At 44.3% G+C, this 27,388-nt stretch overlaps 1 protein-coding gene across 5 annotated transcripts in view; it reads right to left on the bottom strand.

The window, feature by feature from the left end:
• TNFRSF14 (TNF receptor superfamily member 14) overlaps window positions 1-27,388 on the bottom strand; it is a 661,986-nt gene that overhangs the window by 309,465 nt on the left and 325,133 nt on the right. For all 5 annotated transcript variants that reach the window (XM_069610212.1, XM_069610211.1, XM_069610213.1 and 2 more), the window contains one exon: window positions 25,571-25,734. In XM_069610212.1, the coding sequence (XP_069466313.1) occupies window positions 25,571-25,734 (164 nt within the window). The remainder of the gene's footprint in view (window positions 1-25,570; window positions 25,735-27,388) is intronic.

Below are 27,388 nucleotides of genomic sequence, written 5' to 3'. Positions count from 1 at the left end.
CGTGCCCACATCTCTCCCCACCCCTTGCACCCTCACCCCTCCCCCACTTACCTTGGACCTTATGTCACCCCTTTGCCATGCAGCTGACCACTCCCTACCCTGCTCACCTCATTCTGCCCTGCCGTCGCCAGGCTGTAGCCTTGCCTCCACTCCAACGCTCCTCATTTCCCTCCTCAATGGGCTCCTGCTGCGGGAAGAAAACAAATCAGCACCCTCGCCTAACCAAATGCTACCCTAACCATTCAGCTGCTGCCCTCCAAACTTTCCCACCTCCCCTTCCCTTCTTAACCCTTCACTCCCACTCCCCCTCCTGGCCACCCTGTAACTCTCATCACTCCATTGCCCCGCGTACTCTTCCACCTCATCATCATCCCCAATGCCGTACCAGGGCAGTTGCGAGCACATGCTCGTTCCAGGTAGTTCCTCTTCAGGTGAACTCAGGGAGTCCGCCCCACTGCTCCTCTTTCTTCTAGACGGGGCCGTAGAAACCCCTGCCTGTTCTCCTCTTCCTGGGCGAGGGGTCCTCGCCTCCACCCGATGTTCCTCCTCGCTAGGGGCAGTGCTGTGCCTTCTAGGCTGCACCTGAATATCCTGTAGGGGGGCCGTTCTTAAACCCTCCCTTGGCTGCTCCTGACGAACTGTGGGGGCCGCCCAAGCCCTCCACCCGCCGCCCTCTTAAATGGGGAGGTTGTTCCGCACCTCTCTGTTTCTTCACTGCTCTCCGGTGACCGCACCCTTCTTCTCCCCCTCACACTCTTCTGTAGATACTTACCTCCCTTGCCTCTCTGTGCCACCACCCCCCTCTGCACCCCCTCTCCCCTCCTCTCTTCCTCTGCCAGGCCCTCCCCCCTATGCGCATCCCGCTCGCCTTCTTCTCTACCAGCACCCTCTCCCCCCGGCACCCTCCTTGCTCTATTTCCCCCCCCGGCCCTCCTTGCTGCTCTCCTAGGGGTCTCCCTCCTGGACCTCCTGCCCCCCACCTCCCAGGCTCCCCCTCTCCTGGTCGAAGCGCTACAGGCCACTACTGCTGCCAGTGCTCTGTCCGCTGCCGCTCTCCTCTGCGGTCTGCCCCCATTTCCCTCCTCCCCTCCCGTGACCTCCAACACCACCCCCTCCAGCTGCGCTTTGGAAGCCCTGTTGATAATTGCCAGCGCCTCCCTCAACGCCTTGGCATCAATGAGCCCTTGCTTATTAGCCTTCTGGCCCACCATCTTCATAAGGCACCCTTCAATAAAACACTGCTCGCCCACAACCCACACAGACCACTAGCGGACCGCGGAAAGGAAAAAACTACCAGCGTAATCCGGCACAATTCCTAAACCAGACAGACCCGAAATACCCCCAAACACCGCAGCCTGGCCTCCACCAAAAATTCCTGCCAAAACCCCTAACACCAGCCCCCCGCCAATCAACGGCCCCCCGAATAAAGAGCTGAAACTGACAGGTGACGCCTGGGATGCGCCCCTCCCGGAAAGGAAACGCACTCCAACAGCCCCACACAATAAACCCCCTTTCCGGCCTCAGCAAACCCGAAAACCAGAGAAACTAGATAAATACCATTAAAATAAATAATTAAAAAATAACTAAATAAATCCGACACGAGCTAACCTCACTTATATGAGGATAAAGGGACAGAACAGAAAAAAAACCCACAGAATGGCCACTGAATAACCTTAAAATGGGCAGTGGCACTAGTTATTGTTCAGGCACACTGCCGTATTCAGTAAAAAAGTAAACTGCTTAAAAAAAAAAAAATATATAAACACTGCACCCAAATGCAGAAAACCTTCCCCCCACAACTTTCCTTCGCCCCCTTAAAGCCCTGCTCCAAATGGCAGCCACTGCCGAGCCCCCGAACCCCTCCCACACTCTACTCCAGCCCCCTGCAGGGGGACCGCCCGCACCGCACACACGCCCCGGGCTGGAAGGCAGACGCTGGCCTACAACCTGCAGCGCGGTGACGCGGCCCCTGCACACAAGCCCCTCCCCACTGCCGAGACCGAGGGAGGCTAGAAAAATCATACACTTCCCCGGGGGACCCGCAGCAGGGAGACCCGACAGCAGAAAGCGGCCCCAGGGACCTCCGGGACCCTCCCTGCGGGCCTACGACCACCCACGCAAACCCGACAAGCCACGATGGGGACGCCCCCCCCCAGAGAAGGTATGCCCGGTACTGCCTTATGTACGGCAGCCTCCCCAAACTCATCCCCCAAACACCCGACGCACATGTACTAAAATGCCTGATGCATGCAAGCAGCTTTTTCTTTTTTTTTTTTTTTTTATACAACTCCCTAACAAGGAAACCCGATCCCTCCGCACTGTCCCCTCTCCTACCTCACCTCCTCGCCTCACACTACCAGGCCCCCACGCAGGGAAGGATCAAAGCAGGCGACCTGACAAAGACTCGCCCTTAACGGCCGCCTGCTCTTGAACCTTCCCTGCCCCTTAAATACCCCCCCAGCGGTGCGCTATGCGCAGGCCAGCTCACTGGCCTGTGCAGCGCCCAAAACCACCCCGGGGGGAAACGCTGCTCGTTCCCCCCGGGGACCCCTTTCTGTTTGAACAAAGAGTCAACACTATCCGCTTCAGTGAATATTTCAATGGCCAGGGTAGGCACCAAGAAGATAATGTCCGACAGCCAGAGGGGCTGGTTGGCGATGCCTAAGCTCGGCAAGGAGGCAATGGAAAGAATGACTAAATCATGTGAAATAAGATATTCTCTTAAATCTGTTAAAAAGTTCAGAGGCCACAAAGGAAAGTATCAGTTCGAGTCATTGGTTGAAACTATCAGGGACAGAACTATTGACAAACAGCATCCCCAAGTTTAGGAGGTTCAGATTATAGAAAGTGATGCCCCACCCTGGTTTGATGCAGAATGTAGAATCTTGAAAAGAAAATTCATCCACGATTTAATGAGTGGTGTGTACATGGCTGGTCAGATTTATAGTTTTCAAAATAGAATATACAAATTGCCAAATGACAAAAAATAAAAATGGTTAAGAACCAATGGGAGCTTTTTAAAAGGACACTGAATTGTTTTATGTTTAATTCAGTTTTCGAGACTGGCATTGTGCCATCTCCTTGGAAAAGTAGTCCTTGGGCCACCAGCCCCACACGGTAATATGTCAATTTCCACACTGGACATTGCTAGTAAGACATTCTTCAAATGTTTGTCGCTCAGACTGGAGGAGTGGACTCAAAGTAACAATATCTTGATGACCTCTAAAACAGGTTTCGGGAGAGGACTTAGTACAGTGGACCACTGCTTCACTCTGAGCACCATGATGGAGAAATCCGGTAAGGTTAAGCGAGGGAGATTCTTTTTGCCTTTTTTCAGATTTAGAGAAAACACTTGATTTGATTGATAGAAACAGTGTGGCGTAATCCACATTGTATTGGGGTACCTAATGTTTTATTAAATGTTATCCAGAAGTGATATGCACACATCTCAACATCTGTCCGATATACAAGATAGGGGAATTATTCATTTTTTTTCCCTGACCAATAATGGAGAAAAGCAAGGCTCAGTCGGCCCCAATTTTCCCTTTCAGAATTTGATTCTAGTACTTCTCTTAGGAAAGTTAATCCCCCCTCTCTGAAGGGTACATTTTATAGCATGCTTCTTTATGCCAAAGACACGGCTACTTTGGACTTAACCCCGGCAGGTCTCCAACAGGGCCTGCTAAACGCAAATTACTATTTGGGGATCTATAGTTTGAAATTGAATATGATAAAAAACAAAGATGATGGTGTTTGGAAAAAGGGTGAAACGTTGTAGCTAGTTTTTAAATGAATGTAGCGATGAAGGGGCAGTCTCATTTTTATTTGAGCCTACTCTTCTCAAAGAGCGGTGCTTGGGTCAACCATTTTCAGAAGACCGCTGAAAGGGCATCATTAGGGATTAAAGAGCTTTCTACATTCTTACTTCAAGTTTGGGGCATTCTGTTTGGACAAGTAACTGGAGGTATATAAGGCAAAGGTCTGTTCCATGATTTTGATGGCAGTGAAATCTAGGGTGGTTCAAACTGTCATGCCCTGAAGGGGTTACAAAATAAATTCCTGTGCCAAATAGCAGGTTTCCCTGCAAATACACCTGGTAGCGTCTTATGAGGTGAATTGGGGGTGTTCAGTTTGAAGGTGTTGTGCCAGTGAAGATTTGTTACTTATTGTCTAAAACCACATCGGGGATTTTCTGCTAATCATAAAATGTATTTCAGTGCACATGTGATTGCAGCCTCCCCTGGTAGAGATAAATACTTGTGGTACAGAGTTGTAAGGACCTATCCATTTGGATAGCGGGTGGGATATAACTAAATTTGCCATATTAAGTCAACTCAAAATATCTCTTAAAACAAGAACTTCTCGGATGGGGAAAGGGGCAGATGCACAAAATATACATATGCTGCCCTCTTTAGCTTTATATACAGGCTTACGTACACATATAAAATGGCAAGGAGAAATCTGTGAAACAAGATCCTCCGAATGCAGGAGGCTGATGCAAATGGTACGACGTTTAAATGTACCCATCCCCTCGATAAATTATGGTGTGCAAGAGGAAGCACAAAGTGTGCCTGCAAAGTAGGAGTCAATGAAGACTTGGTTAATTTCCTGTTAATTTGTCATTTCACTGTTTTGCGTAAGTGTGGACCTACATGGCAGCTAGGTTTTATATAATTAATTGTAATGATCCAGGTGTTATATATATAGCTTGTTTGAATATGTTAAAGATACTTTTATATTTTGTTCTTGTTCTATGAGAGGTTTATGAAATATGATCCATGTTTTGAAATGTTTCTAACTTAATGGAGAAATACAATTAAATACATATTGATTGAGTAATACTGGCCATTACATGGTAGGCTTTAAAGATCACTTCGCTGGGGCTTTGGAGGTTACCTCCTAAGAATTATGTTGGCCTGTAATGGTAAATAGTGCATTGTGAAGCTCCTGGGGCCTCTTCCATTGGTGAAAAAGTGGTTAGGACTACAAATAATACTTTTATGAAGGATTGAGAGCCTTTTTTCTCTGCCCAAATGAATGTTACACAAGACTTAGTGGCAAACATTGGTCAACACTTTGAGCATTTGATGATCACTTGATAGAGGGGTGTGTTGGTGTTAACTAAGCACTTTAATTAATACATTGGCTTGTTAGTTTAAATTAATTAAAAGTAAATTAATTGGATTTGAATATAGTGCAAATTAATTATGAAAAATGTGGCATGCATTTACCTTATCTACCCATTAGCCACATGCCAGATCGGCAGAGTATCAAACGATTACAATTTCTTCACCAGGACACTATGTAATAATACATTTAGGTGACACTAACATTTATTTTCCGATAAATATAATGCATGGTGGCATCAAACCAAACCTCACTCTTACAAAAAGCAGTGCATGCAAATTATTTAATAAAGAAAAGTTGGATATTTATGCCACTTATTTGTCCATTATGATCCTACTAGCTGTACAAAGGAACAGAATATGACCATGTTCTCCAGGACACAAACATGTTTCAATTATTTTACTCATTAATTTGTCAGCTTAGCAAAGTATCTGAAGAAGGCATCGTTTTAACAATGACACTGCTATAAAGGACATTTACCGAAAAATAGTTTGCATGGTGGCAACACACACAAATCTTGCATGTATAAAAATAAGCCAGCTGGAACCACAACAGGCTTATTGGCTAATATTCTTGCACAGTACAGGACTCTGTCCTGGATATTTGTTTGTTTATTTTATTTATATCGCACACCTGACCCAGAGGTAATTGGGCGCTATAGGATAGTAGTGGTTACAAGGCATAGAATAGACAGTTATATGCATGAATATAGTTTGAACATTCAAGGTAAAGTTACAATGGTACATATATAGATAGTAAACATTATACATATTATACATTGGGTCATAGCAGTAGTATGTGCCGATCACCTAAAGGTTAGTGGTATCAAGAGCTGTTGTTTTATGTTTTATTTAGTATCCAAGTGATAGCATGGCTTCTGAAATTGTTAAAGGTTTGAATGGTTTGAATATTCTGAGGGAGAGTGTTCCAAAACTGGGCGGCTAATACTGGGAAGCTAGAACCTCCGGCTCTATTTAGATTGTATCTGGGCACCACCAGACATGGTATGTTGGAAGATCTGGTGATTCTGTTGGATACCTTCCATGTGAACTTATCTGTAAGGTAGGGGGGGGGGACTTGGTGGTTAAGCGCTTTGTGAGTGAGGCAGATAGTTTTAGGGCAATTTTGTCCTGTATAGAGAGCCACCTGTGGTGCTTTCTGGTTTCTGATATATGCTCTCTTTTGGGAATATTCAGGGCGGCTCTGAGCGCGTTATTTTGCATGATCTGTAGTTTATTTAAGATGGTTTTGTTTGCTCCTAGATAAAGACTGTTGCAATAATCCAATTTGGATTGTATGAGCGCTCTCGCCAGAGTAAGGCAGCTAGTGGGGGATAGTAAAGGTCTACAGACTCTGATCAACTTGTCGGTGTAGGCAGTGGCCGATGAGGTCATGTTAATCTGCTTAGTTAGGTTAAACTGGGCATCGAGGTAGAAACCTAAAGTTTTTACATGTTTGGCAATGGGTATACTGTTCCCATCAATGACGATATTTGTGTAGTGAGGACTTAGTTTGAGAAGGTTGTTAGATGATCCGACTAGGAGTAATTCAGTCTTATCATCATTCAGGCAGAGGCCATGTATGGCCATCCATGCCTGAATGATGATGTAGACTTTGTTGATCCGTGCAACGTCTATATCATAGGTTCCTGAGAGGGGTAGGCGTATCTGGGTGTCATCCGCATAATTTGTGTAGGTGACACCCAGACGGTCCAATTTGTCAAATAGTGGCTTTGTAAAAATGTTGTACAAAGTGGGCGAGACGCAGGATCCTTGAGGGACTCCGCAGGTGATGGGGATAGGGTCAGCAGCTGCTGAAGGTGAGAACACTTGCATAGTTCTGTTGGCGAGGAAAGATTGGATCCAGGTAACTGCAGAGCTGGAGAAATGGGCCGCTGAGGATAGGTGGTTACAAAGTATGGAGTGATCCACCAGATCAAAAGCCGCAGAGAGGTCGAGTAGAAGTAGGATGGCCATCTTTCCTTTGTCTTTCAGTTCATCGATCTGGCTTTTGAGGTCGACAAGTGCTATTTCTGTTCCATGCTGAGGTCTGAAGCCAGATTGACGGGTGCCGAGTAATTTGGGAGCTTCAGGATATTCTTGTATTTGCAAGTAGGCTATCCTGTCCAAAGTTTTCAATAGAAAGGGGACTGTCGTAATTGGTCTATAGTTAGTGGGTATTGCCGGGTCAAGGGTCTGATTTTTTAATAGTGGTAGAACCCAGGACTGTTTGAGATTACTTGGGACGGAATTATTAGAGAAGGAGGAGTTTACAAGTTTAGTAATGAAAGGGGCATGATCTCTAGCTGCATCTTTTATAATCTGGGCTGGGCAACTGTCGCCCTTGCAGTTAGATGGTTTAAGAGACACGATGATTTTGTGGACTTCAGGAATGGTGACTTTTTTTAATGTGAAACCTGAGTTAATGTGAGGGATAGGGGTAGGAGCTGGTGTAGTGACTGTTAGTTGGGATCTTTTGTCAGATATTTTGGTCTGCAGTCCTTTGATTTTATTGGAGAGGGCATTTTGAATGCTGGTACACCAGGCTTTATCCTTAGTGCATGTATCTGGCGGTGGGTTGGGGTTCTCTAGTTCTCTTAGAATGTTGAATAATTCTTTAGTACTGGAGCTGGCTTGGGCTATTCTGTCATTATAGGTTTCTTTTTTGGCCTGGATTATCTTATTTTTGTAAGTGGCAGTGATAGTGGCCAGGTTAGTTTTGTTTTCAGGTGTAGGGGATGATTTCCAAGGTGATTCCCATTTTCTTTTTTCAGTGCGGATTGTTTTTAGCTCTGGAGTGAACCATGAGTGAAGACGGGCAATGGGTTTGCTTTTACGTAGTTTTAGCGGGGCAATATCATCAATGGCTTTAGTCATGGTCTCATTGTAGATGTTAATTAGAGTGTTAGGATCATTGAAGTCCGGTAAGGCATTAAGTAGGGGGGCTACCAAAGGAACTAGAGCATCTGCTGTGATGTTACGTTTATTCCTTGGGAGGCAGGGGGGAGCAATAATGGGCTTTTTCTTTTCCAAGTTGTTGATATGCAATTCAAAGGTGATAAGGTGGTGGTCTGACCATGCTTTTAACCATATATTGCTACTGAGGTCTCATCGCTTCAGCACCTCCTTCTAGGCCTCCACAACATGGTTCCTTTTTTACTAGCATACATTGCAGCGGCTATCCCCGGGTCTGTCTGCACGGCTACCAGTTCCAGTCAGACTGTCGCGACCAGAGCAGACTTTCAGGGGAGCCCTGACAGCTGCGTGGGACCTCTGGCTGTCCCTCTTTACCGGAGCGGGTCACGGTGTGTTGGGAACTCATCTCCCACACAGCGTAGCTTTCTCCAAGGCTGCTTCCAGCTGCCTTGCTCTGCACTGCCATGCGATTTCTCCCATGTCAGCCTCAGCTGGCACTTCCTCTGCCTCCACAGCGTCTCCCGCATTTGGTAATACTGCTGCCTCTGCCTCTGCTCCTTGCAGTGCTACTGCTTCTCCTACTGCTTCTCCTACTTCCTTCACCTGAAACTCATTCTGCCCTTTAAATGTCCCGCTCACGTGCTTCATACCACAACAACTAGACTGCTCATTAAGCTTCATTGCACCTTTAATCGTCATCAAATGTGAGCTCTTCTTCCTCGTCCCAGTACCACAGGCATTATGGGTTCTGCAGTCCATAATGTTTTTGGTCTTTTTACATTTAGTTAACTTAGACAGTTTTCTGAACTGAGAGTTGTCAATTGTATGGGAGATTGTAAAAAGAGTTGTTGATTCAGCCTTGGGGGTTTGACCTTTATATGAGGCATACTCTTTCCTGCACCCTAATGTACCAGTCTTATGCCGTTTAGTAGACTTTTCATAGTCTATATTTTGGGTAGTTCTAGGAGAGGGAATTAAGCACTGACAGCATGCCATTAGGTATTTGGGTATTATGGGACTTTCATCTTCAGAAGAGGATGACTACTGCGTCCATCCTAGCAGAGTCACGACGTCCCCTTGACAGCCGTCTCCTCCCATCTGATCCTGCCTCATGTTACTACCCCCATGGTTAGGATCAGTAGTGGCTGCTGTCCCCTGGCCACATGGGAGGAGACTTTAGGCTGGGATTTAGTGATGAATCCACAGGATTCATCACAACACAAAAGCTATGATTCCTCAAATCTCATCTCTCTCATATCTTCTCTTTACCATGACAACATTTTTAGTAGTCAGGCAGTGCTTTCAGGTGCTAAAAGCAATGTACATAAGCCAAAACTATTCTCATGGGAGATAGGGGATGATATGTAAAGAGGTGCATGCAGGCTGCATGTATCTGTGTTTGGCTATTAATAGTTGAAGCTACAAAAATATCAAATTAGTCAACTTTATCAAGATCCATTTATAGCACTTTCCCCCACTTCATGTAATATGTACCTTGTTTTAGTGGTGTTTGATGTGTGCTTACACTTGCTAATGCATTGAAACTGAGGTCAAAAAGCCAAATAGCCCTCTAACTGGTATTTGCCAAAAAAAGAGACCACAATGTGGATTGTGGTATGCCAAATGCAAGGTAACCCAGCTGTATTGCTATATTATCTGGGGGAAAAACAAGATTAACAGCCAAGCTCTGACTCAAGAGTTTTCTCCACATCTTAACAGGAAACAGCAATTTGTATAGATATTTTGATGTCACAGTTATGAAAACCTATCGCTCTTGGTCATTGGCTCCCTCTACTAAGCTACATTTATAATTAAATATGTCCATAAATAATGATTGGACAGTCCTTTATCTAAGATCCCACCCATAAACCATCCCATAAAAATGTGCTACCTCATCATGCTTGAATATTATTCATAGGCTCTAAATTACTTCTGCGGTGCAACAGGACATGTGTTTATCGGTTAACATGTGGTCAATCTCCTTGAAGTGGCTGCATGATGATATGCTTTATGTAGATGGGAAGAGAAGACAGGCGTATCGCTTTTGTTCTTAATTAAATAAAACAGCCCATGTTATCCCTGCCATGATGTCGCTGAGTCTCAAGGAACAGTGACTGCGCCATCCTGTTCTTGACACATTTATGAATAAATATTTTTTGAGTCATGCTACTTCTACCCTGTTAAGATTTCGTTGAAGCAATTAGTTGTCTTTTTAGTCGCATCACGTTTCTCTGTCACGCCTAGCCGATCGCTGAGACATTAATCTGCCAACTACTTATGAACTTCCTGGGATGTTCAGTTTGTCCCATAGACTTCAAATAGTCTGCCATGTTATTGTAACCTGATTTACCTTGCCAGTTGGATGCACACAATGGTATCTTTTTCCGCCATGTAACCCTCCCCTACAGAGTCTTTTGGGCCTTCACATTCCTTGGGGGCAGCTAACATCTAGCTGGCCACAGAATTTTCCTGAATTCAATGTATTTGTTCAAATAGCATGCTTAACTGGGTCCTCTCTTAAAGCTGCAGTGTCTGCTTTGTTTGGTGGAGTTTTAAAATGGCAGCTGATTGTCACGTTACTTTCCACTGAAGGACACATTTATTTTCTATCTACTGAGTTCCTGATGCATGCCTGTCACATTATATTTCCCTAACTATGGGTAGCCGCAACGTTATCCTGCCTACAGTTGTCCTGCCCTACTTGTGTAGTGAGTCCCTATCTTGTGTACAAGCCTTCCTGTCACCTAATCTGTTATATTTTAAAACACACTCATTGTGCAAGCTAATGCCTCATCTGTTCCCTACTTATGTAGGGAAACTAACTACTCTGTGCCAGCTGCATTTCCAGGAGAATTTGAAGTGCAGTTTCAAATGTGTCTTTTCTTCTCTTATAATTTCTTATCTTATAATTTTGTTTCTTCTGATGAAGGCGGGAGAGGGGGCAGAGCCTGCAATAATTGCCCCACTACAGCATACACTACAGCATAATAATTATTACTAATTTATGAAGCTCAACACATTAATGCTGTATGATATATTCGAATGTGGTAAGTGTGGTAAATATTGAATATGTTAAATAGAAGCAGTAATGCAATTTTTTGATTGGATTTAAAGAGTTGTGGCAGATTTTTGCATGACATCTGCTTATTATAGTATGCTAGTTAACTAGTAAATATCAACAACTGTGACAGGGCAGGTGAACAGGCCCTGTCAAGGGGGGCAAGGGAGCCCAACCGAACTGCCCACGGGTGCCTGTATGTAGGCAGGCCCCTCTGCACCCCTCCTTACAAGCACCAATGCCTGCCTCGAAGCCGCAGAAGGAGCACCACAGCCGCCCAGGAGCTGCTGAAGCTAGACGCCGGAAACCATGCGACCACCGCAGCAGTACAACAAAGCGGTGCTGAAAACGGCACAACACCGGCAGAGGAAGCCAGAAGGGATGCGCTGCACCAAACGGGTGCAGCGCAATCGCCAACACCGGCAGGCTCCAGCAGACAGTGGGCCTCATTACAAGTATGGCAGAAAGGGAACAACGGTAGCGCTACCGGCACCGTTGCTACCGTACCGCCATACCACGAGTTCTGCTTGCGGGTGCCCTTGCAGCCACCAGGTCTGACCTGGTGGCCGTACCGGCACCCATGAGCAGAACAGAACTGTAGCACTGGTACCGTTATTAATGGTACCGGTGCTACCACCTTCCCCATTCCCATTGAGCCCCATGTGGCTCAAATGGGAATGGGGATGTATCAGGCCCGGCACTCGCAAAAGGGCAATTACCGGCTCTGGCTGGGCCTGGATAGCCCGGTAATTGGCCATTCGTGGGTGCCGGATGCGAGTTTGGAGGTAGCCTTGCCGGTTTTACCGGCAAGTCTACCTCCAACCTCGTAATGAGGCCCACTGTCTGCTGGAGTCTATCCCCCGCAGGGAACCACCACTAACCCACCAGAGAGTTTAAACAATAAATAAAGGCCTTATCCACTATGCCACCAGGGATATAATTAATTATTATTTTTAAAGGCCTAAAGGCCTTGAGCTTTCGAGTGTCCTGGGACCCCAGCAGGGTCCATGTTTGAAAAGGACGGGTAAGTTATTGGAGAGGGTAAATAGCCAATCCTAGGAGGGGTTGGATATTTTGGGAGGTGTGTGTAGGTGTGGGTTAGTTGGGTGAGGACAGGAGGCGGTGAAGGACGTCCGAGAGACCAGTGGAGGTGAGAGTGAATGGAGTGCAGAAGTTATTGTTAAGGAGGGGCTATGTGGAGTGTTTGTGTGAGAGAGGGCGAGTGTGAGTATTAGAGGTAGAGTAAGAGTAGTGGTAGATTGAAGTAGTAGTAGTGATAGAGGTGGTGGTAGTAAATGGAAGTAAGCAAAGTAGGCAGTGAGAGTAGCAAGTAAACGAGATAGGTGGAAGTGGGTAATAGAGGGGTGTGCAAGGCACCTTATCCCTGGGTGTCGCTGGGGCTCTAATCAGGGGCTAGCAAGAGAGGTGAGCAGGTCACGATATCCCTGGAGGTCCGGTGAGAGGAAGACAGTGGTAGTAGAGAGATAGCATAATAAGAACAGTAGTAGAGATAGAGCGGGAAGAGTGACCGAGTGGGAGAGTAAGAGTAGCTATTAGTAAAGACTGAAGTTATAACTAGAGAAGCAGTAAGAGGTGGGGAAAGTAGAGTGAGAGGAAGGAGGGAGAGGTATAACAGAGGAAGGAGGATAGTTGGAGATAGAAGTGGTAGCAAGAATAGGACTGGGAAAGGAAGTAAGATCGAAGAGTGGAGGTGAAAAGGCAAAGTGAGAGATTGGAGGGACAGTAATGTGGTGGGAGGAGAACAGCTTAAGAGATAAGTATCGGCTTGGCTCGTGATTTGGCTCTTAGGGCCAAACCAGACTAATGGCTCTGGTCTTGCCCAGCTCGTCCTACAAAATGCTTGGCTTGCCCACCTCTAGATGGGGGTATGCAGCAGTGGTGGTGAGGCCAAATATGCCAAAGGCATATCCGGAATGCAAGCATGGAACAGTGGATAAACTGTTTGTGGTAAAGAAATTCTTTGGTAAACTAAAATGTAACCTCTGCCTAGAATCTTAGTATAAAAGAGCTCTTCTTACACATGTTCAATATGACATTGATATCTAAACCATATAGCTGCATGTAATAAACAGAGTGGGCACTCCTACCTAGTGCCAGGTTATGCATTTCACAAAGAAAGATTCTCTTAGCACTCACATGCAGACTTCCTAATTTGTTTTTAGTATGGTTAACATTCCAGAAAATATTACAATCAAATAATGACAATTTTACTACAAAACCTGCAAAGCAACTCATATATATATACAGTGGGCCTCATTATGAGTATGCCGGTCTGGTAACAGCGGTGCCGGTAAGCTACCCGCACCGTTGTTATCGGACCGGCACACTCCGAGTCCTGCGGGCGGGTGCCATCCCGCCCACCAGGTCTGACCTGGCAGGCGGAACGGCACCCGCTCGCAGACTTTGACGGAAGCACTGGCACCGTATTTTCTGGTGCCTGGCTATGGGGAATTACCGGGACTGCCGGGGCTGTAATGCCCCAGTAATTCCCCATTTCTAGGCGCTGGAAAAAAACGACTACGGCGGCAGCCGTGCCGTTTTTACTGCCAGTGTCGTAATGAGGCCCATTGTGTATTGTGCCAATGTTTAAATTGATTGAGCTTTATCATGAACAATTGTTTGTATTTTTCTAATTGCCAATGTTTCACCCCTCGTCTTTCGAATGTTGATGTAACTTATGCTGAAGGCAATTCACCATTCAAAAATAGGTTTTTATGAAATGGTATGTGTTTATAACACCTCTGATATAGAAACAAGAACAAACAAATATAAGCTAGTTCATAATAAATAGAAAAAAGAAAATATACTATAAATTAATAAATATTACAAAACAATCACTACCAACAATGCATCCAACAAAGTCAGTATATCAAGCTATGTCCCTTGCAGTCCAGTTGGTAACTAGCCTTTAGTAGAGGGTAAATTCATTATTATTTTTAAGATATTCAAAGAGTTATAAAGTGGATTCTCATAATGAAATCATATCATATTTACTTGATCACATTTCATGTCTCTTCAAGGATGAAATAAACAATTGTATATGCTTTTCATAGCAAATCTTATTATTAAATCTATAGATACTAACTGATGTTCACCATCAATTTTAATACACATCAATTATAATACATTTTTCATCTTCTAAAATGGTTGTGACCTGTAACTGGGTACTCTCTATGGTGAGTCATAAGCAAGACACTGACTCAGGTGACATTGTCAGCCGGATGTTTTATTAAAGCAATAGAACTTGAGGAGGGGGGCATTACTGGTCAGGTAATGCCTCCAGGGCGATAGTTACTGAGCAAAGCGAGGGCTTTAACGTAACTCTGGGGGCATTACCCGACCAGTAATGCCCCCCCTGAGGGTTCTATTGCTATTAGTACCCTGGCACGTTATACCAGGGTGCTAATAGTAGTTTTACTTGAGTTGAGAAACAGCGGGACGACCGTTTCTCGACTTGAGCAAAACAAGAAAATGGCTGCCATGGATTGGGGTGAAGGGACAACATGTAGTCCCTTCTCCCTTTCCATGGTGGTCGGTGAAGAAAGGAACTCATCAGCTGCGTCTTTGTCAGCCGGGAAACGACTTGGCGAGGGCCAATCAGATAGTTTATGTCAAAACCCGATTGTCCCTCGCCAGGAACTAATAAAGTAAGGATTTTAAGGCCTAACTTCCCTATCACTATGGGAAGTCTCTACCTAACTCACTAATTAATGTGGATCAACAGCCAGTTGTGGAAATCCAAATGAAGAAGTCTGCTGCCAAAACGACCTTAACTGACCCTACCACTATGTAAACTAACTTAGGCTTGGAGAAGGACTCCCTTCTCCTTGGATACTTGTATTATCAGTCTGTCTATTATAGGATTCTAAAATATCTTCTCGTTATTTCTTTGATCAGTCTCTGTAACTCTTCCAATTGGCTTGGGAAGGTTCCTCTCTCTTTTGGGATTTCATTTGTGCGTTTATTACACGTTTCACTTTCTTGACTGTAGCTCTCAATACACTCTTGGGTATATTCCTGGCCTGAGGTGGTTATCCCCCTTCCTTTATTATAGTTCACTGCAGGTTGCCCTGTCTGACCTTTTATTTGTTGCACTATTTGCGCCTTTTCCCAAGGTCTGGCTTGTGCTTTCACACTTTGCATTCACTTTAGAGTTCCCAGGGTATGGCAATCACTAGATCCTTTCTCTCAGTATTGAGCTTCTCAATAGTTTCCCTTCTTGGGCTCACACTCTTCTTCTTGACTTGCTTCAAGATTAACTGTGTTTTCAAATTGTTACTGAGACGAGACGGATCTACACTATACGATATGTTGTCAAAATCTATGATTCCTGAGCCAATCATAGTGTAGTTGAACCAAATAGAATTATGATATGTATGAAACAATTCATGATATTTAAATTATTTTAAAGATACAGTCAACTGAGGTATGCCATTGTTACATTGACCTAATTATAAAAGTTTACATTTTGGTGCGCTCAATTTGGTCGAGTGTGTGTGGGTGAGTGTGGTAGGAGAGTAAAGGTGTGGGGGCCCAGGAAGGAGGTGGGGAGGAGAGATTTGGGGGGCCCCCATCATGAAAAGAATTGACAAAATAGGATGACCAAATTGAGTCTACCAAAATGTAAACTTTCAAAAGGAGGTCAATGTAACAACATAGAAACATTAATTCAATACCCACAATATTGAAGAAAGACAATCATTTCATATTCCCAGTTGGGTCCCCTGTACACTCTCTGAAATTGCCAAATCAGTACATCCTCGATTTGTCTTATTTTATATTCTCGGTGTGTTCCTCAATTTTCCAATTTCAAACTGTATACATGGGCCACAACTTGGGTTATGAACTGAACTGAATGTCTTTAATGTTATATGAGTTATGAATTGATTGTATATTCATGATAATTTGAATATCATGAATTGTTTTGTATCCATCATAATTATTGTTGGTTCCACTACACTACGATAGATTTTGAGAACATATAACATGTTTTATAACGTCCTAGTGTGAAAGCCTGTGTACATGGGCTAACATGCCTAAAGGTAGACATTTTCAGAGTGTTAACATACCAAGCACATGTTGTTGACCTGGAAGATGAACTTGAAGTCTTATTAGTGGTGACAACAGGAAAAGCTATGCAAATTGAACCACTATGTAACCTATCCTAAAGCAACAGCTCACTATAGCGGTGACAACAGGTGAAGCTACTGCATTGGACAAACATACATGGGCAAAGATACATCTGGCCTTTTATTATGTTCTAAGATGAGTTTCCAATTATGGACACAATATCATGAATTATAATTCCCACGTACCGGGAGGTTGGTTTTAAGATTTCACGGGAGCATGATTATGGATACATTTTTTGGCACCTTGAACAGAATGATATTGGCTTTGAATTCACTAGTTTTTTTCCAAAGACAAAAATGTGGCGAATGACTATTCAGGATATTATGATTTTTAAACAGAGAACATATAGCTCTGTTGTTGCTGACCATACTGCTATAGAGGTGTTTTCAAAACATATGATAATTATTCCCAATCTTATATGAACAAAGAGTACATAATTAATATTCTTGTGCATTATCATTCTTTTGTTCTAACAAGTGATATTTATATCACAAAACTGACTAACAATAGATACATTACTACCATGACATTTTACGTTACGCAATGACGCCATTTCTGTATACTGAGAATACAAATACACAATCAAAAATGGCACCACCGTCATAAGGCTGAACATGGCTTGGATGCATAACATCCCAATATAATGTGAGTTTTGTGATGAATTGCAGGGTTTGGTCACTTCTCCCCATAGGGGAGCCTTTCCTCATGGGGCTAGGGAGGTGAGCCCACTACGCAATATTCCCCCTAGGAGTGGCGGTAAGCGGGACCTCACAGGGAGAGACCCCCCACTTAGTGATAAGGACTCCCATTCCGTCAAGGTACTCCCTAAAACCCTCTATTGTGAACAAATAATAACATCCATGCTTCAGAGAAGTATATCAGAGCAAGCTACTGTTTGCTATTATAATATTAGCCCTAACACTCATTTTGAAGAAATGAACGAGTAATACAGATTGCTCCATGGGCTAAGGTTAACCAAACTGTGATGAAGAAGCCTAGATGAGTAAGAGAGAATACTCATCAAAGAGAGAGAAAGGATTTTAGTGTTATGCTGGGGAGGACCAGAACTTGGCTATAAAAATGCAAGGTCTTAAGATGAATTGTGAAGCCTGGGAGGTTTTAACTTGGGAAGAGCTGAGAGCTGCCGAGTCCCGAGAGATCCTCGGTCTTGAGGACCTGGCCAGTGAGCATTCTGAAGAGGCACGGAGAAAACGGAGGATGTGTCGTGGAGGAGAAGAGAACCCTGAGGAAAGGAGAACTGAGTTAGTGGTGGCGTGACCTGGAAAGGGTGCACTGTCCAGTCCAGAAACAGCACTGAGACCGCTACGGAGGGCCACACCGAATAACAAAGAAGAGCCGGCGTGACCACAGAAGCCTTTACAACGCCGACAGTTATCCAGAAGAGAGATCCAGTGATGCTAGCCCATAAACAAGAAAGTAAACAGAGAGGTGGGAGACCCGGAAAGGGTTATGGGGAGCAGGGACCCCCCTCAGTCTACTCGTTCCAGTGATACAAGTGTTCATAAGAGGGAGAAAAACAACAGGACTCAGCCTACTCATCCCAGTAAAACAACAAGTGTTTAAACGAGTGACAATAACTACGGGACTCAGCCTACTAGCCCCAGGAAAACAACAACTATTTATAAGAGCGAGAATAACTACAGGACTCGGCCTACTCATTCCAGTGAGGAGAAAAATATCATTAAGAACCAGAGTAACCCTAAGAAAGAGATATATAAAGTGCAACCTGTCTTGTCTTACTAAGCACTGCAAGAAGGGTTGGGAATACCTGATTTGGTCCAAAGCGTCAGTCAGCCTAACAGACCAAGAGAAGATTTGTGTAGAACATGTTGTCTTAAGGAACCAAACGAATACAGAGAGTCAAGACAAGTACATTTGGGATCCTCAAAAATATTGGTGAATAAGAACCTTACAGAGAAACTTCAGGAAGTCTTAATACAAAGGGGTGAACACCAAAGTACAGTAAGGAAAAAAAGTTAATATGCAAAAGGAAAGGGTACGCAAGCAGGGTGGAAAAGTCCCTAAGCAGAATTAAAGGATGAAATCCAAGAGATAGCCAAGAACTATTTGAAAATCACCCATTAGGGTCAAAGAGCCTATCCAGGAGAAGGGAGTCATTGTCATGGACGTTTTGTTTTTTTATTGGTATGGCCAGAGTAGGTTAGCTTTAAGATGGAGGACAGACTGTTTACTTTTTGGACTTCACTACTGACAACAAGCACACTAATTAGTTTTTGTTAGGTAGGGAAACCCAGAGAATAGGGGTATATAGGTTATTTTCTTATTATTTTAATAAACCACATGGTGCATCTGACAAAAACTAGTATGTCTCATTCTTCTGACCTACCATATTTTCTTCACCCCTATTTTCCTCGAACAGAATAGCATATGTAATTATTTTATCTTCAGAAACCAAATATTTGGAGTTAATACAACATATTGATTTTGATCTTATAGCTACCTTACAGTATGCTATAATTAGATATTGTAAGCTGCACATTAAGGTGAGTTATTCACGTTAACTACACAATAGTGAAGTCATGTGAGGAAGTGCATTATCTTTAGGAAAGACATTAAAACAACGTAATTAATCTATGTCATACCAATATACAACAACAAGGTGTACAATATAAATATGCAGTATCTTATGTGAGAAACCTGAAGGTGTCTCACTCGCTGGTCCCCGGAGACCTGTTATCCAGGTGGCCAGGACACGGCCATCACTATTGGATCCAGTTTCTGGGGGGGACCAGTGGGGGAGTATCACCTGGATGAGGGGTCTTCAGGGAATGGAAGAGGGACACCGACGGGTGAGACGCGGTACCCCCTTCCCTGTAACACCTTTACCTCAAAATCCTCTGAAACGGGAATCACAAGACCGGGAGTACAGCTCACATGTGGTGCGGCAGATGTCAACAGTACACGTGGGCCTCCCGCATTGTCAACACAGATGGGGAGGCACGCTGACTATCGTGATACCGTCCTTGACTCCAGAGGCAAGACAAGCCAACGGGTTCAGCACAGCCGGTGAGTCTGAGAAAGCTGATAGCAAACCAAACTGTGTTGAGCCCAAGGTTGCAATTGGCAACATTTTGTGAAGGCAAGAAACTCGTGAACAAAGAGCTTGTGTGTGTTTGAACTTTTGGAAAACCCAGAGAAGGGCCAGCTGCAGAGTGATCAGGCGCCACAAGAGTGCTCATTCGAAGGACTCAGACTGGCCCCTTTTTGTTTGTATTGAGACTACAAGTTCCAGAAGGCCCTAGAAGAGGGCGCTGTAAGGTGTCAGAGTGGTCCTTCAAGGGTCACATCAAATCCCTTGTACAATCGAAAGTCTCTGACCCGCAGCTGAGAGAAAGCTAGGGGAAGGGAACCACCCCCTCACTTTCTGAGAGAATCGTGAATCAAGGCAAGTGTGAACCTGACAAAGGGTTGCCAAGGGAAAAGCTAAAAGAAGTAAATCCTGCATTGTGAGAAAACAGAGTGAACTGTGAAATTGGCAAATGTGAACCCAGTTAAGAGATGTCTGCGAATTGGGGTGAAGCATGATGCACCCGAGAACATTGTGTTTATATTAAGAGTGAAAGGCCGTAGTGAACCCAACAGAGGGAGGCCCAAGTTGCAAGAAGGATTTGAGCCCGGTCGAGGGAGATGGAAGGGACGAAGAGCAATCGGCCAAGGTGCAAGATCACAGAAGGAACTTTTGTTTGTTTGTTGTTTTGGTTCAGCAGGCCTTCTAAGGCAAGAGACTTTGTAGGAAAGAGACTTGGCCCTTGAAGGTCCTGGTATCATTGAATGGAATTGTGAACCTCGCGCTGAAGGACCAGGAGTGTGCTGTGCTGAGAAGTCCCGCCTTGTCCCGTGCTTAAAACGTGGGGAAGGGAGAACCCAGCCAAACCATCCCGACTCATCATTTTGTGAACACTTCTTTCTTTTCTGGTGAACATTACCCCACACTCTTTTTGTAACTTAGTGGTAAGGATTGGCAATAGGTTTCTTAGTATAGGCCCTTTTTATTTGACACGCCACTTGGACTGCCTTATTATTATTTGATGGTTATACCTTGCTCCCGTCTTAGCTTTAGGTTTAGATTAGGCGTTTATCTCACCCATTATTATAGTTCAATAAACACCCTTGAACTTTGATCACTTGTGTCTGTCTTTACTGTTGCCACCATGAGTTCCTTACGCTTAATTCAAATGTATTTCAGAGATTGAACTAAGTAAGAAAGAAGTATTTCCAGTTATGAGTCACACACATTTTAGAAGATTGAAACGTTAACACAAATTGATGGTTTGCATCAGTTTGTATCTGTAGATTCAATAATATGATTTGTTATGAACAGCACATGCAATTGTATATTGCACAATTAAAAAGACATGGCATTTGATCAGTATTTAAGATTTCATTTGGAGAATCCATTTTATAATTCTACGAATATCTGGAGGAAAATAAATTAACCATCTAGTAAAGACTAGTTATACATTATATAGATAGAATGGATTTAATGGACTGGACTATGAGGGACATAATAGCTTGATTTACTGACTGCTTTGGATGAACTGTGATGGTGGTTGTCATTGTTTCATAATATTGATAAATGTATCCTATCAGGTATTTTTTTCATTTTTTCTGCTCTTTTGCTTATATTCATTTGGTCATTTTCAAATATCAATTATGTCTTTATATTTCCTTGGATTTTTCTATGATGTCATTGTTTTTGTGCTAGAGGTGTTATATACACATATCATTTAATTGAAAACATATTTGAATGGTGATTTGTGTTAAGCATTAGTCACATCACCTTGAGAATGCACAGCCGATGAAACAAATACCTGTATAAAATGTAGGCAATTAGAAAAATGCAAGCAATTGTTAATCATAAAGTTCAATCATTTTGAATACGTACACACTGCAAATGGAATATGTATTAGTGATTATTCAAGTTTTGTAGTAAAAGTACTACTTTGACTATTAGAAGGTTCTTCTGGAATGTAAACTACACTTTAAACAATTGATAAAAATATTAGGAAACTGCAGTGTGAGCCCAAAGATAATCTGTCTTTTGTAAAATACCACTGGGTATAGTCTGCATTCCAATCTCACTGATTAGCCACTGCAGCCAAAGTGAGTGCTAATTGTGCATTATCAACTGCATCTTTTGATCAATTAACAACCATTACCAGCCACATCTTTTCGGACTGGCCGACCCCGCTTGCCTTACTCTATGGCATCTCCCTTCAGTTTGTGAGCTCCCTTTCCATTGCAGGAGCCACCGCTTCAGTCGCTCCCCAGGTCTGATGAATGGCCACTGTTGTCTTGTTCCCCAATGCACCATCTTTCCTGCATTTCGGCCAGCTTCCATGGCAGTTGCTCCTCTGGCCCTCAGCATTCTGGACTGCATGGTTCCTCATCCCTTAGGTTTGGCCTCACACCATCGCCACTGCCACTCTTGGCCTGGCAGCCACATCTTGTTCACATGACCAATGCCATAGCCAACCTACTTTGACATTCCATGACCCAGCTTTTTTACCTGCACACTGCCTGAGATATTTCAAACAGAGGGAGTCATTATGAGTGTGACGGTCCAGAATATTGGTGCACCCGCCTGCCGGGTTTTCACGGAACTAACGGCACCATTAGTAACGGTGCCAGTGCTTCTGTCTCCCCACTCCCATGGAGTCCTATGGGGCATAATGGGAATAGATATTTACATTTACTGGCGCCTGACCTCCCGATCGGCCGGGACTTGAAATGTTCCAATGGCACTGCGAAGTCACGCGCTGGTAAGATGTTGCAAGTCCGGCGGCAACCCTCCGGAAGCTCCTGCAGGGTTACCACCGGACTTGTAATGAGACCCAACGATGCCTTGTCTCCTGAGGGACAGCTGACTTCAGTAGTGCCCTGTGACTCAACTGCTTCCTAAATATGGTGATGGAGTACTTATGGCTATAACCTCCTCGAGTGGGTGCTTTTCCGACGGGCAATGGCACTCAAACAATGTTCACCTACCCACAGGTCGTTACCAGCTGGTTAAGGCCCTGCCTTAGGTGTTATTTCTCGATTATTAACTCTATATATCACAAAACAGACAGACAATATTAGAGTTATTTAATTTTCACTTCTACCACTAAAAATCCCTACTCATTGCTGAATATCCCTGTACAGAGACTGGCTATCCCTCACATGGATGAGCTCTCCCTAGTGTACGCTACTGTACCACCTATCTAGGTTAGGGGATAGACAAAGAGACTGTCCCTTCCCTCTCTCACTACTTTTGCTAACATCTAAAAAAATAGTGCACACTTGTGGATGTCAAAATCGTTGTTTAATTACTTCCCCATAGTGTGTCTTATCAGCTAGAATTGCTAATATAAAAAAACAATCTTTCTAGAAGATTGAAGATGTTTCTTTCAACTCCTAAAATTGGATCTGTTGTCAGCACCTTGTTTATAACAGATTTGATCAGTAACCTAAAATGATTTTATTTATCCGAGCAAGCCAATAGTATGTCTGTCTCGAGGATCAGGTCATCACCCTGAGCCTTAACAGTCGACCGGTGTCAGCAGAATTGATATATTTGTCCGCTTACTTCAGGATTTATCCCTGATGTGACTAGTCAATATTTAGCTTTCTGATAAAAAAGACAACATATTTATTTTTGTCTCAATCTCCATCTTCTGGTTTGGGGAGTGCGCCTCTTCTTTATTTGTATAACCGTCTTAATCTTGGCACCCTAAAAGGGAAAGAATATAAATAGGCACCGTCCCTGTGTGTAGTCCCTTTTCCATCTCTCTCGAACATCAATTGTACTTAATTAGTGGTGGACTTACCACGATAGTTGCATCATATCGAGTTTACTCTTTCATTTTGTTCTCCATCTTGTGGAAAAGTAAATGTCACCTGCACATACACTTCTCAGGTGGAAATTACTAATGGGTTCCTACAGAATCCCTCTAGTCTTGATCTTGAACAAAGGAATCCACACGTTTTACTCTTGCATGAAAATCTCATGCAGGCCTAAAATGAAGAGATCACACATCACGGAGGAGGTGAGTACGGGGGAGAACCTATCCCCGCTCCGGGCCCCTCCTCCACCCTTTTTCAGCCTGAAAATGGGCAGAGAAAAATGGAGGTGTCAAAGCATAACACCTCGCTTTTACGCCTCTTTTTCTCACTCCGCTCATTTTAAAATGAGGCTGTCAGAGTAACTGTAAAGGTGCTGACATTGTGCTTACTTTTATGCTCGGGTAAGTGTGGTCCATGTATCCACTAGTTCGAAGAGACGTCGCACAGCATTATTGGGCTCAGTGTGTCAAGAAATGTGGGAGATGTTTACTTTCCGATGGGGAAAGTTCAGTTAAGATTTTACGGGGGCTTGCCCGCTGTTCTCTGATGAAAGGAAGTTGTTTGCAAATTGAGGCCTTTGATAGTAGTTGAAGAGGCACTTTCATGGTATGCTTTTTGGTTCATCATGACTAATCAGAGAATTGAAAAGATAATATGTCACTGCTGTTCTATACCACCGTTCATTTATTTAAGTGATCGTATAGGGCACACTATAATCTTATGTGTTACTAGGGACTCGCAACACAGTACAAAAGTCGGTAGGGAAAAGAAAGAAGTAGAGGGGAAGAAAGCGGAGCAAAGGAGGGAACGAAAGACAGTGGCAGGAGAGACATGCTAATATAGCACACTACACACTTATGTTACAAGTCGCTAATATCATAGAGATGGTGAGGGTTGGAAGAGAAAGAGATAGGAGAGATAGAGTGGGAGAGATAGAAAGGGAGAGAGAGTATATCGCGGGAGGGAGAGAGATGAACGAGTGAAAGAAAGGAGACAGTTAGAGAAAGGAAAAAGGGAGAGAGAGAGAACTAAAGGATGAAAAGTTTGGCTAAAGGTGCTAAAAACTAGTCAGGTACTCATGAGTCTCAGTCAAAGAGGGACACTGCAGGGGGAAAGAAGGATGCAGAGGAAAGGGGCAGAGAATGGTTTGTGAGAGCAGAAACAAGCAGAATGCCAAAAGTACAGAAAGGTCTTTCCAGCAAAAGAGGATGCAAAAGGCCAAAAATCATAAAGCAGTAGATAGAAGACCCAACGGATATGCAATTCATTCCAATGAAAGGGTTCATGGCAGGGAGAGCAGGAGCACAGACGTAATCAGGAGTTAACCAATCAAAAGGTAGGCATCAGATCCAGAGTGCACTCAGCCTGCAGGCAGAGGGGTCAGATGAATTCAGGGAAAAGTAATCCGAAGTGGGAAGGCCAAAGTGCATGTCAGATTGAAACACAGTCCCCCATCCGCATCAGGTGAGGAGAGGAAGAGCACATTACAATATGATTCTGGTGTAAGAGAGGAGCAGGCCTCAGTGAGTAAGAGGGGGTAGTACCTTTTCTGTTTCTACCACTGTCCTTCAACTGTGTAGAGCTCCCTGGTGGTGCGAAGAAGCTGGCACTGCCCAAGAAAGGCTACGCACACCAGCAGCACAACCACAGGATGGATCCTCATTAGGTGGCAGAACTATCCAAACAGCCACATGTAGTCAAGGCGATCTGGGCTCATAGTCAACCATGGATGCTCCACCCAGGTGCCTAACTGTTGAAGGGCAGCAGCATTGCTCAGTCACGGAGGCCCAGTGCTGGGTGAAGAGGCCACAGCAGAGCAATGGCTGATTATAGGGGAATGGGGCAATGGTGGGCGGGACCCTGTCACATGTGCTTCCCAAAAGGCTCAATGTCTGCAGAAAGCCGGAGAGGCGGCCCTGAACCGATCCACACAATTCACTAAGAAAATTCAATCCGAAGGCACAGGTCTAATATGCAAGTACCAGAAAAGGGTAGAATCCGTAGTCAAGGAGGGTGGGCTAGGGTGAGGAGCAGGGTAAGGGGCAAATGACTGAGCAACTGAAAATAGAGACGAGGTGGCACAGACACCGGTGAGGCAACTGCTAACTGTCTGCCATCTTGCTGCATTTTGCAATATTGAGCAACATTGTCCTCCACTGTGAGCTAATGGATGTTTGACACCGTAGAGAAGTTCTAATTCCTAAGAAGATTGTGATATTACAACAGAACATACATAGATATATGATTTATTAAACAAATACACTGGACATCAGCTTCTGCCTTACTTTTGTATGTAAAAGATGAGACCTAATGGAGTTCACACTAAACAGCCAGCAAATATACTTCACAATTTTCTATATTTTGGCCAGTAAGAAACGTTTTAAAATATGTTGCATGATTGCATCCATCAAAAACACTTTGGCAATAGCTCAAGAAATAATACCTTACTCACCCCGAATCTTCTTCCTGAAAATGTATATAATTGCCACTGCTAGCAATACAAGAATGGTCACTATGATTCCCGCAATTACACCAACACTGCTATCAGGCTCACTGCACACTGCATCTGAGGTGGAGTTCCCCATAAATAGTTCCTTCTTTCCAAGCTCAGGACAGCTACGAAGAAACAGAATTCTCACATTATTCATTTATAGTCGGAAGATTGAACAGTCGGATTAGAATATTAAGGTTTTCTTAACAGCAAAGAAATCATGATATTTGCTCCCCTAAATTTCAGGACTTGTTTCTGGGGCAAAGATGAGTGGCTCCTGCCAGAACCCTTCCTGGGGTAGGTGGTGTGATGCCACGTGTCACGGGAGACCGGGTCACATGTTGGGGGGTGGGTGCCTAAAATAAAGGAATCACCGGAACTGGCGGTTTGGTGCCAGTCCAGGTTTATGCAGCAAACATGAGTCGTGTCCTCCTTTCAACGTGCTGCAACTTTATGTTTATGTTTATTGAATTTATATAGCGCTTTAAGCCAAAGCACTTTACAATATAATAGGTACAAAAGTGAGAGAAGCATATATACAAACATGAACAGGTCATTAGAACAATAAGTAGAACTATTTACAAGGGGGGGGAGGGGGGGAGGGTAGAGGAGGGGTTAGGTGAAGTTACGGTGTAGAATTTGAGGTAGGGGGAGGGAAGGGAGGGGGGAGTGATCAGGTGTCCTCATTGTCCTTAAGTAGTATTTGTTTCCAGTTTAAGGTCAGAGGGGAAGGAGAGAGGATGGGGCAGGGAGGGGGGAGGGGAAGGGAAGGGGGAGTGATATGGTGTCCTCATTGCCCTTAAGTAGTATTTGTTACCAATTTAAGGTTCGAGGGGGAGGCGAGAGGATGGGGGAAAGGAAGGGGGCAAGGGTAGGAGGGGAGGTGTAGGGAAGGGAAGTCAGGGGGGAGTGAAGATGGGCTTTCAGGGAGTGGCAGAAGGATGAGTAGGTAGGGGTGGAGCGGATGGAGAGCGGCAGGCAGTTCCAGTGTAGGGGGGCCAAGAGTTGGAAGGAGCGGAAACGTGAGGAGGCACATGGGGCTGGGGGTACAGTGAGGAAGTAGAGGTTTGCTGAGCGGAGAGAGATGGAGGGGGAGTAAAATGAGAGGAGGGGGGAAAGGTAGGGGGGTGCCAGGTCATGGAGAGATTTGAAGACAAGACAGAGGAATTGAACTTTCAGTTGTGAGAGGAAGGGAAGCCAGTCAAGTTGAGAGAGAGAGGAAGAAATAGAGTCTCGAGGGCCAAGGAGACACAGTACGGATTGAGGAGTGGTAGATGGATTTTAGGGGAGTTAGGTGAGAGACAGGGAGTCAAAGAGGAGAGAGGAGCAGTTGAAGAGGCTGGAGAAAATAAGGGAGGAGATTAGGAGGTTGGAAGCATGGAATGTGAGAGAGGAGCGGCTCTTGCGGATGTTGTGGCGACAATCTCGAGAGGTTAGAGAGATGTGGTAGGAGAAGGAGAGAGGAGTCGAGGTGGAGGCCGAGATTGCAGGCATGGGAAGATATGGGGAGGTTGGAAAGTGGAAAGTGGATGAAGGGAGGGGGAGAAAGGGAGAGAGTGTTAGAAGGGAAGAAAAGCACCTCAGTCTTGTCTGTATTGAGGGAAAGAAAGTAGGATGACATCCAATCTTTTATGCCCGTGAGGCAGGAAGAAAGAGTGAGGTGGAGGTCAGATGTGAAAGAAGAGAAGGAAAGAAAGAGTTGGGTGTCATCAGCGTAGAAGTAGTGGGATATGCCGAAAGAAGAAATGACTGGGGAGAGAAGGGAGGTATAGAGAGAGA

This window comes from Ambystoma mexicanum, chromosome 8 (assembly GCF_040938575.1).
Source record: "Ambystoma mexicanum isolate Mex_15411 chromosome 8, UKY_AmexF1_1, whole genome shotgun sequence".
NCBI lineage: Eukaryota > Metazoa > Chordata > Amphibia > Caudata > Ambystomatidae > Ambystoma > Ambystoma mexicanum.
The sequence above is the reverse complement of the archived record's forward strand: the minus strand, read 5'-3'. Positions and strand labels throughout refer to the sequence as shown.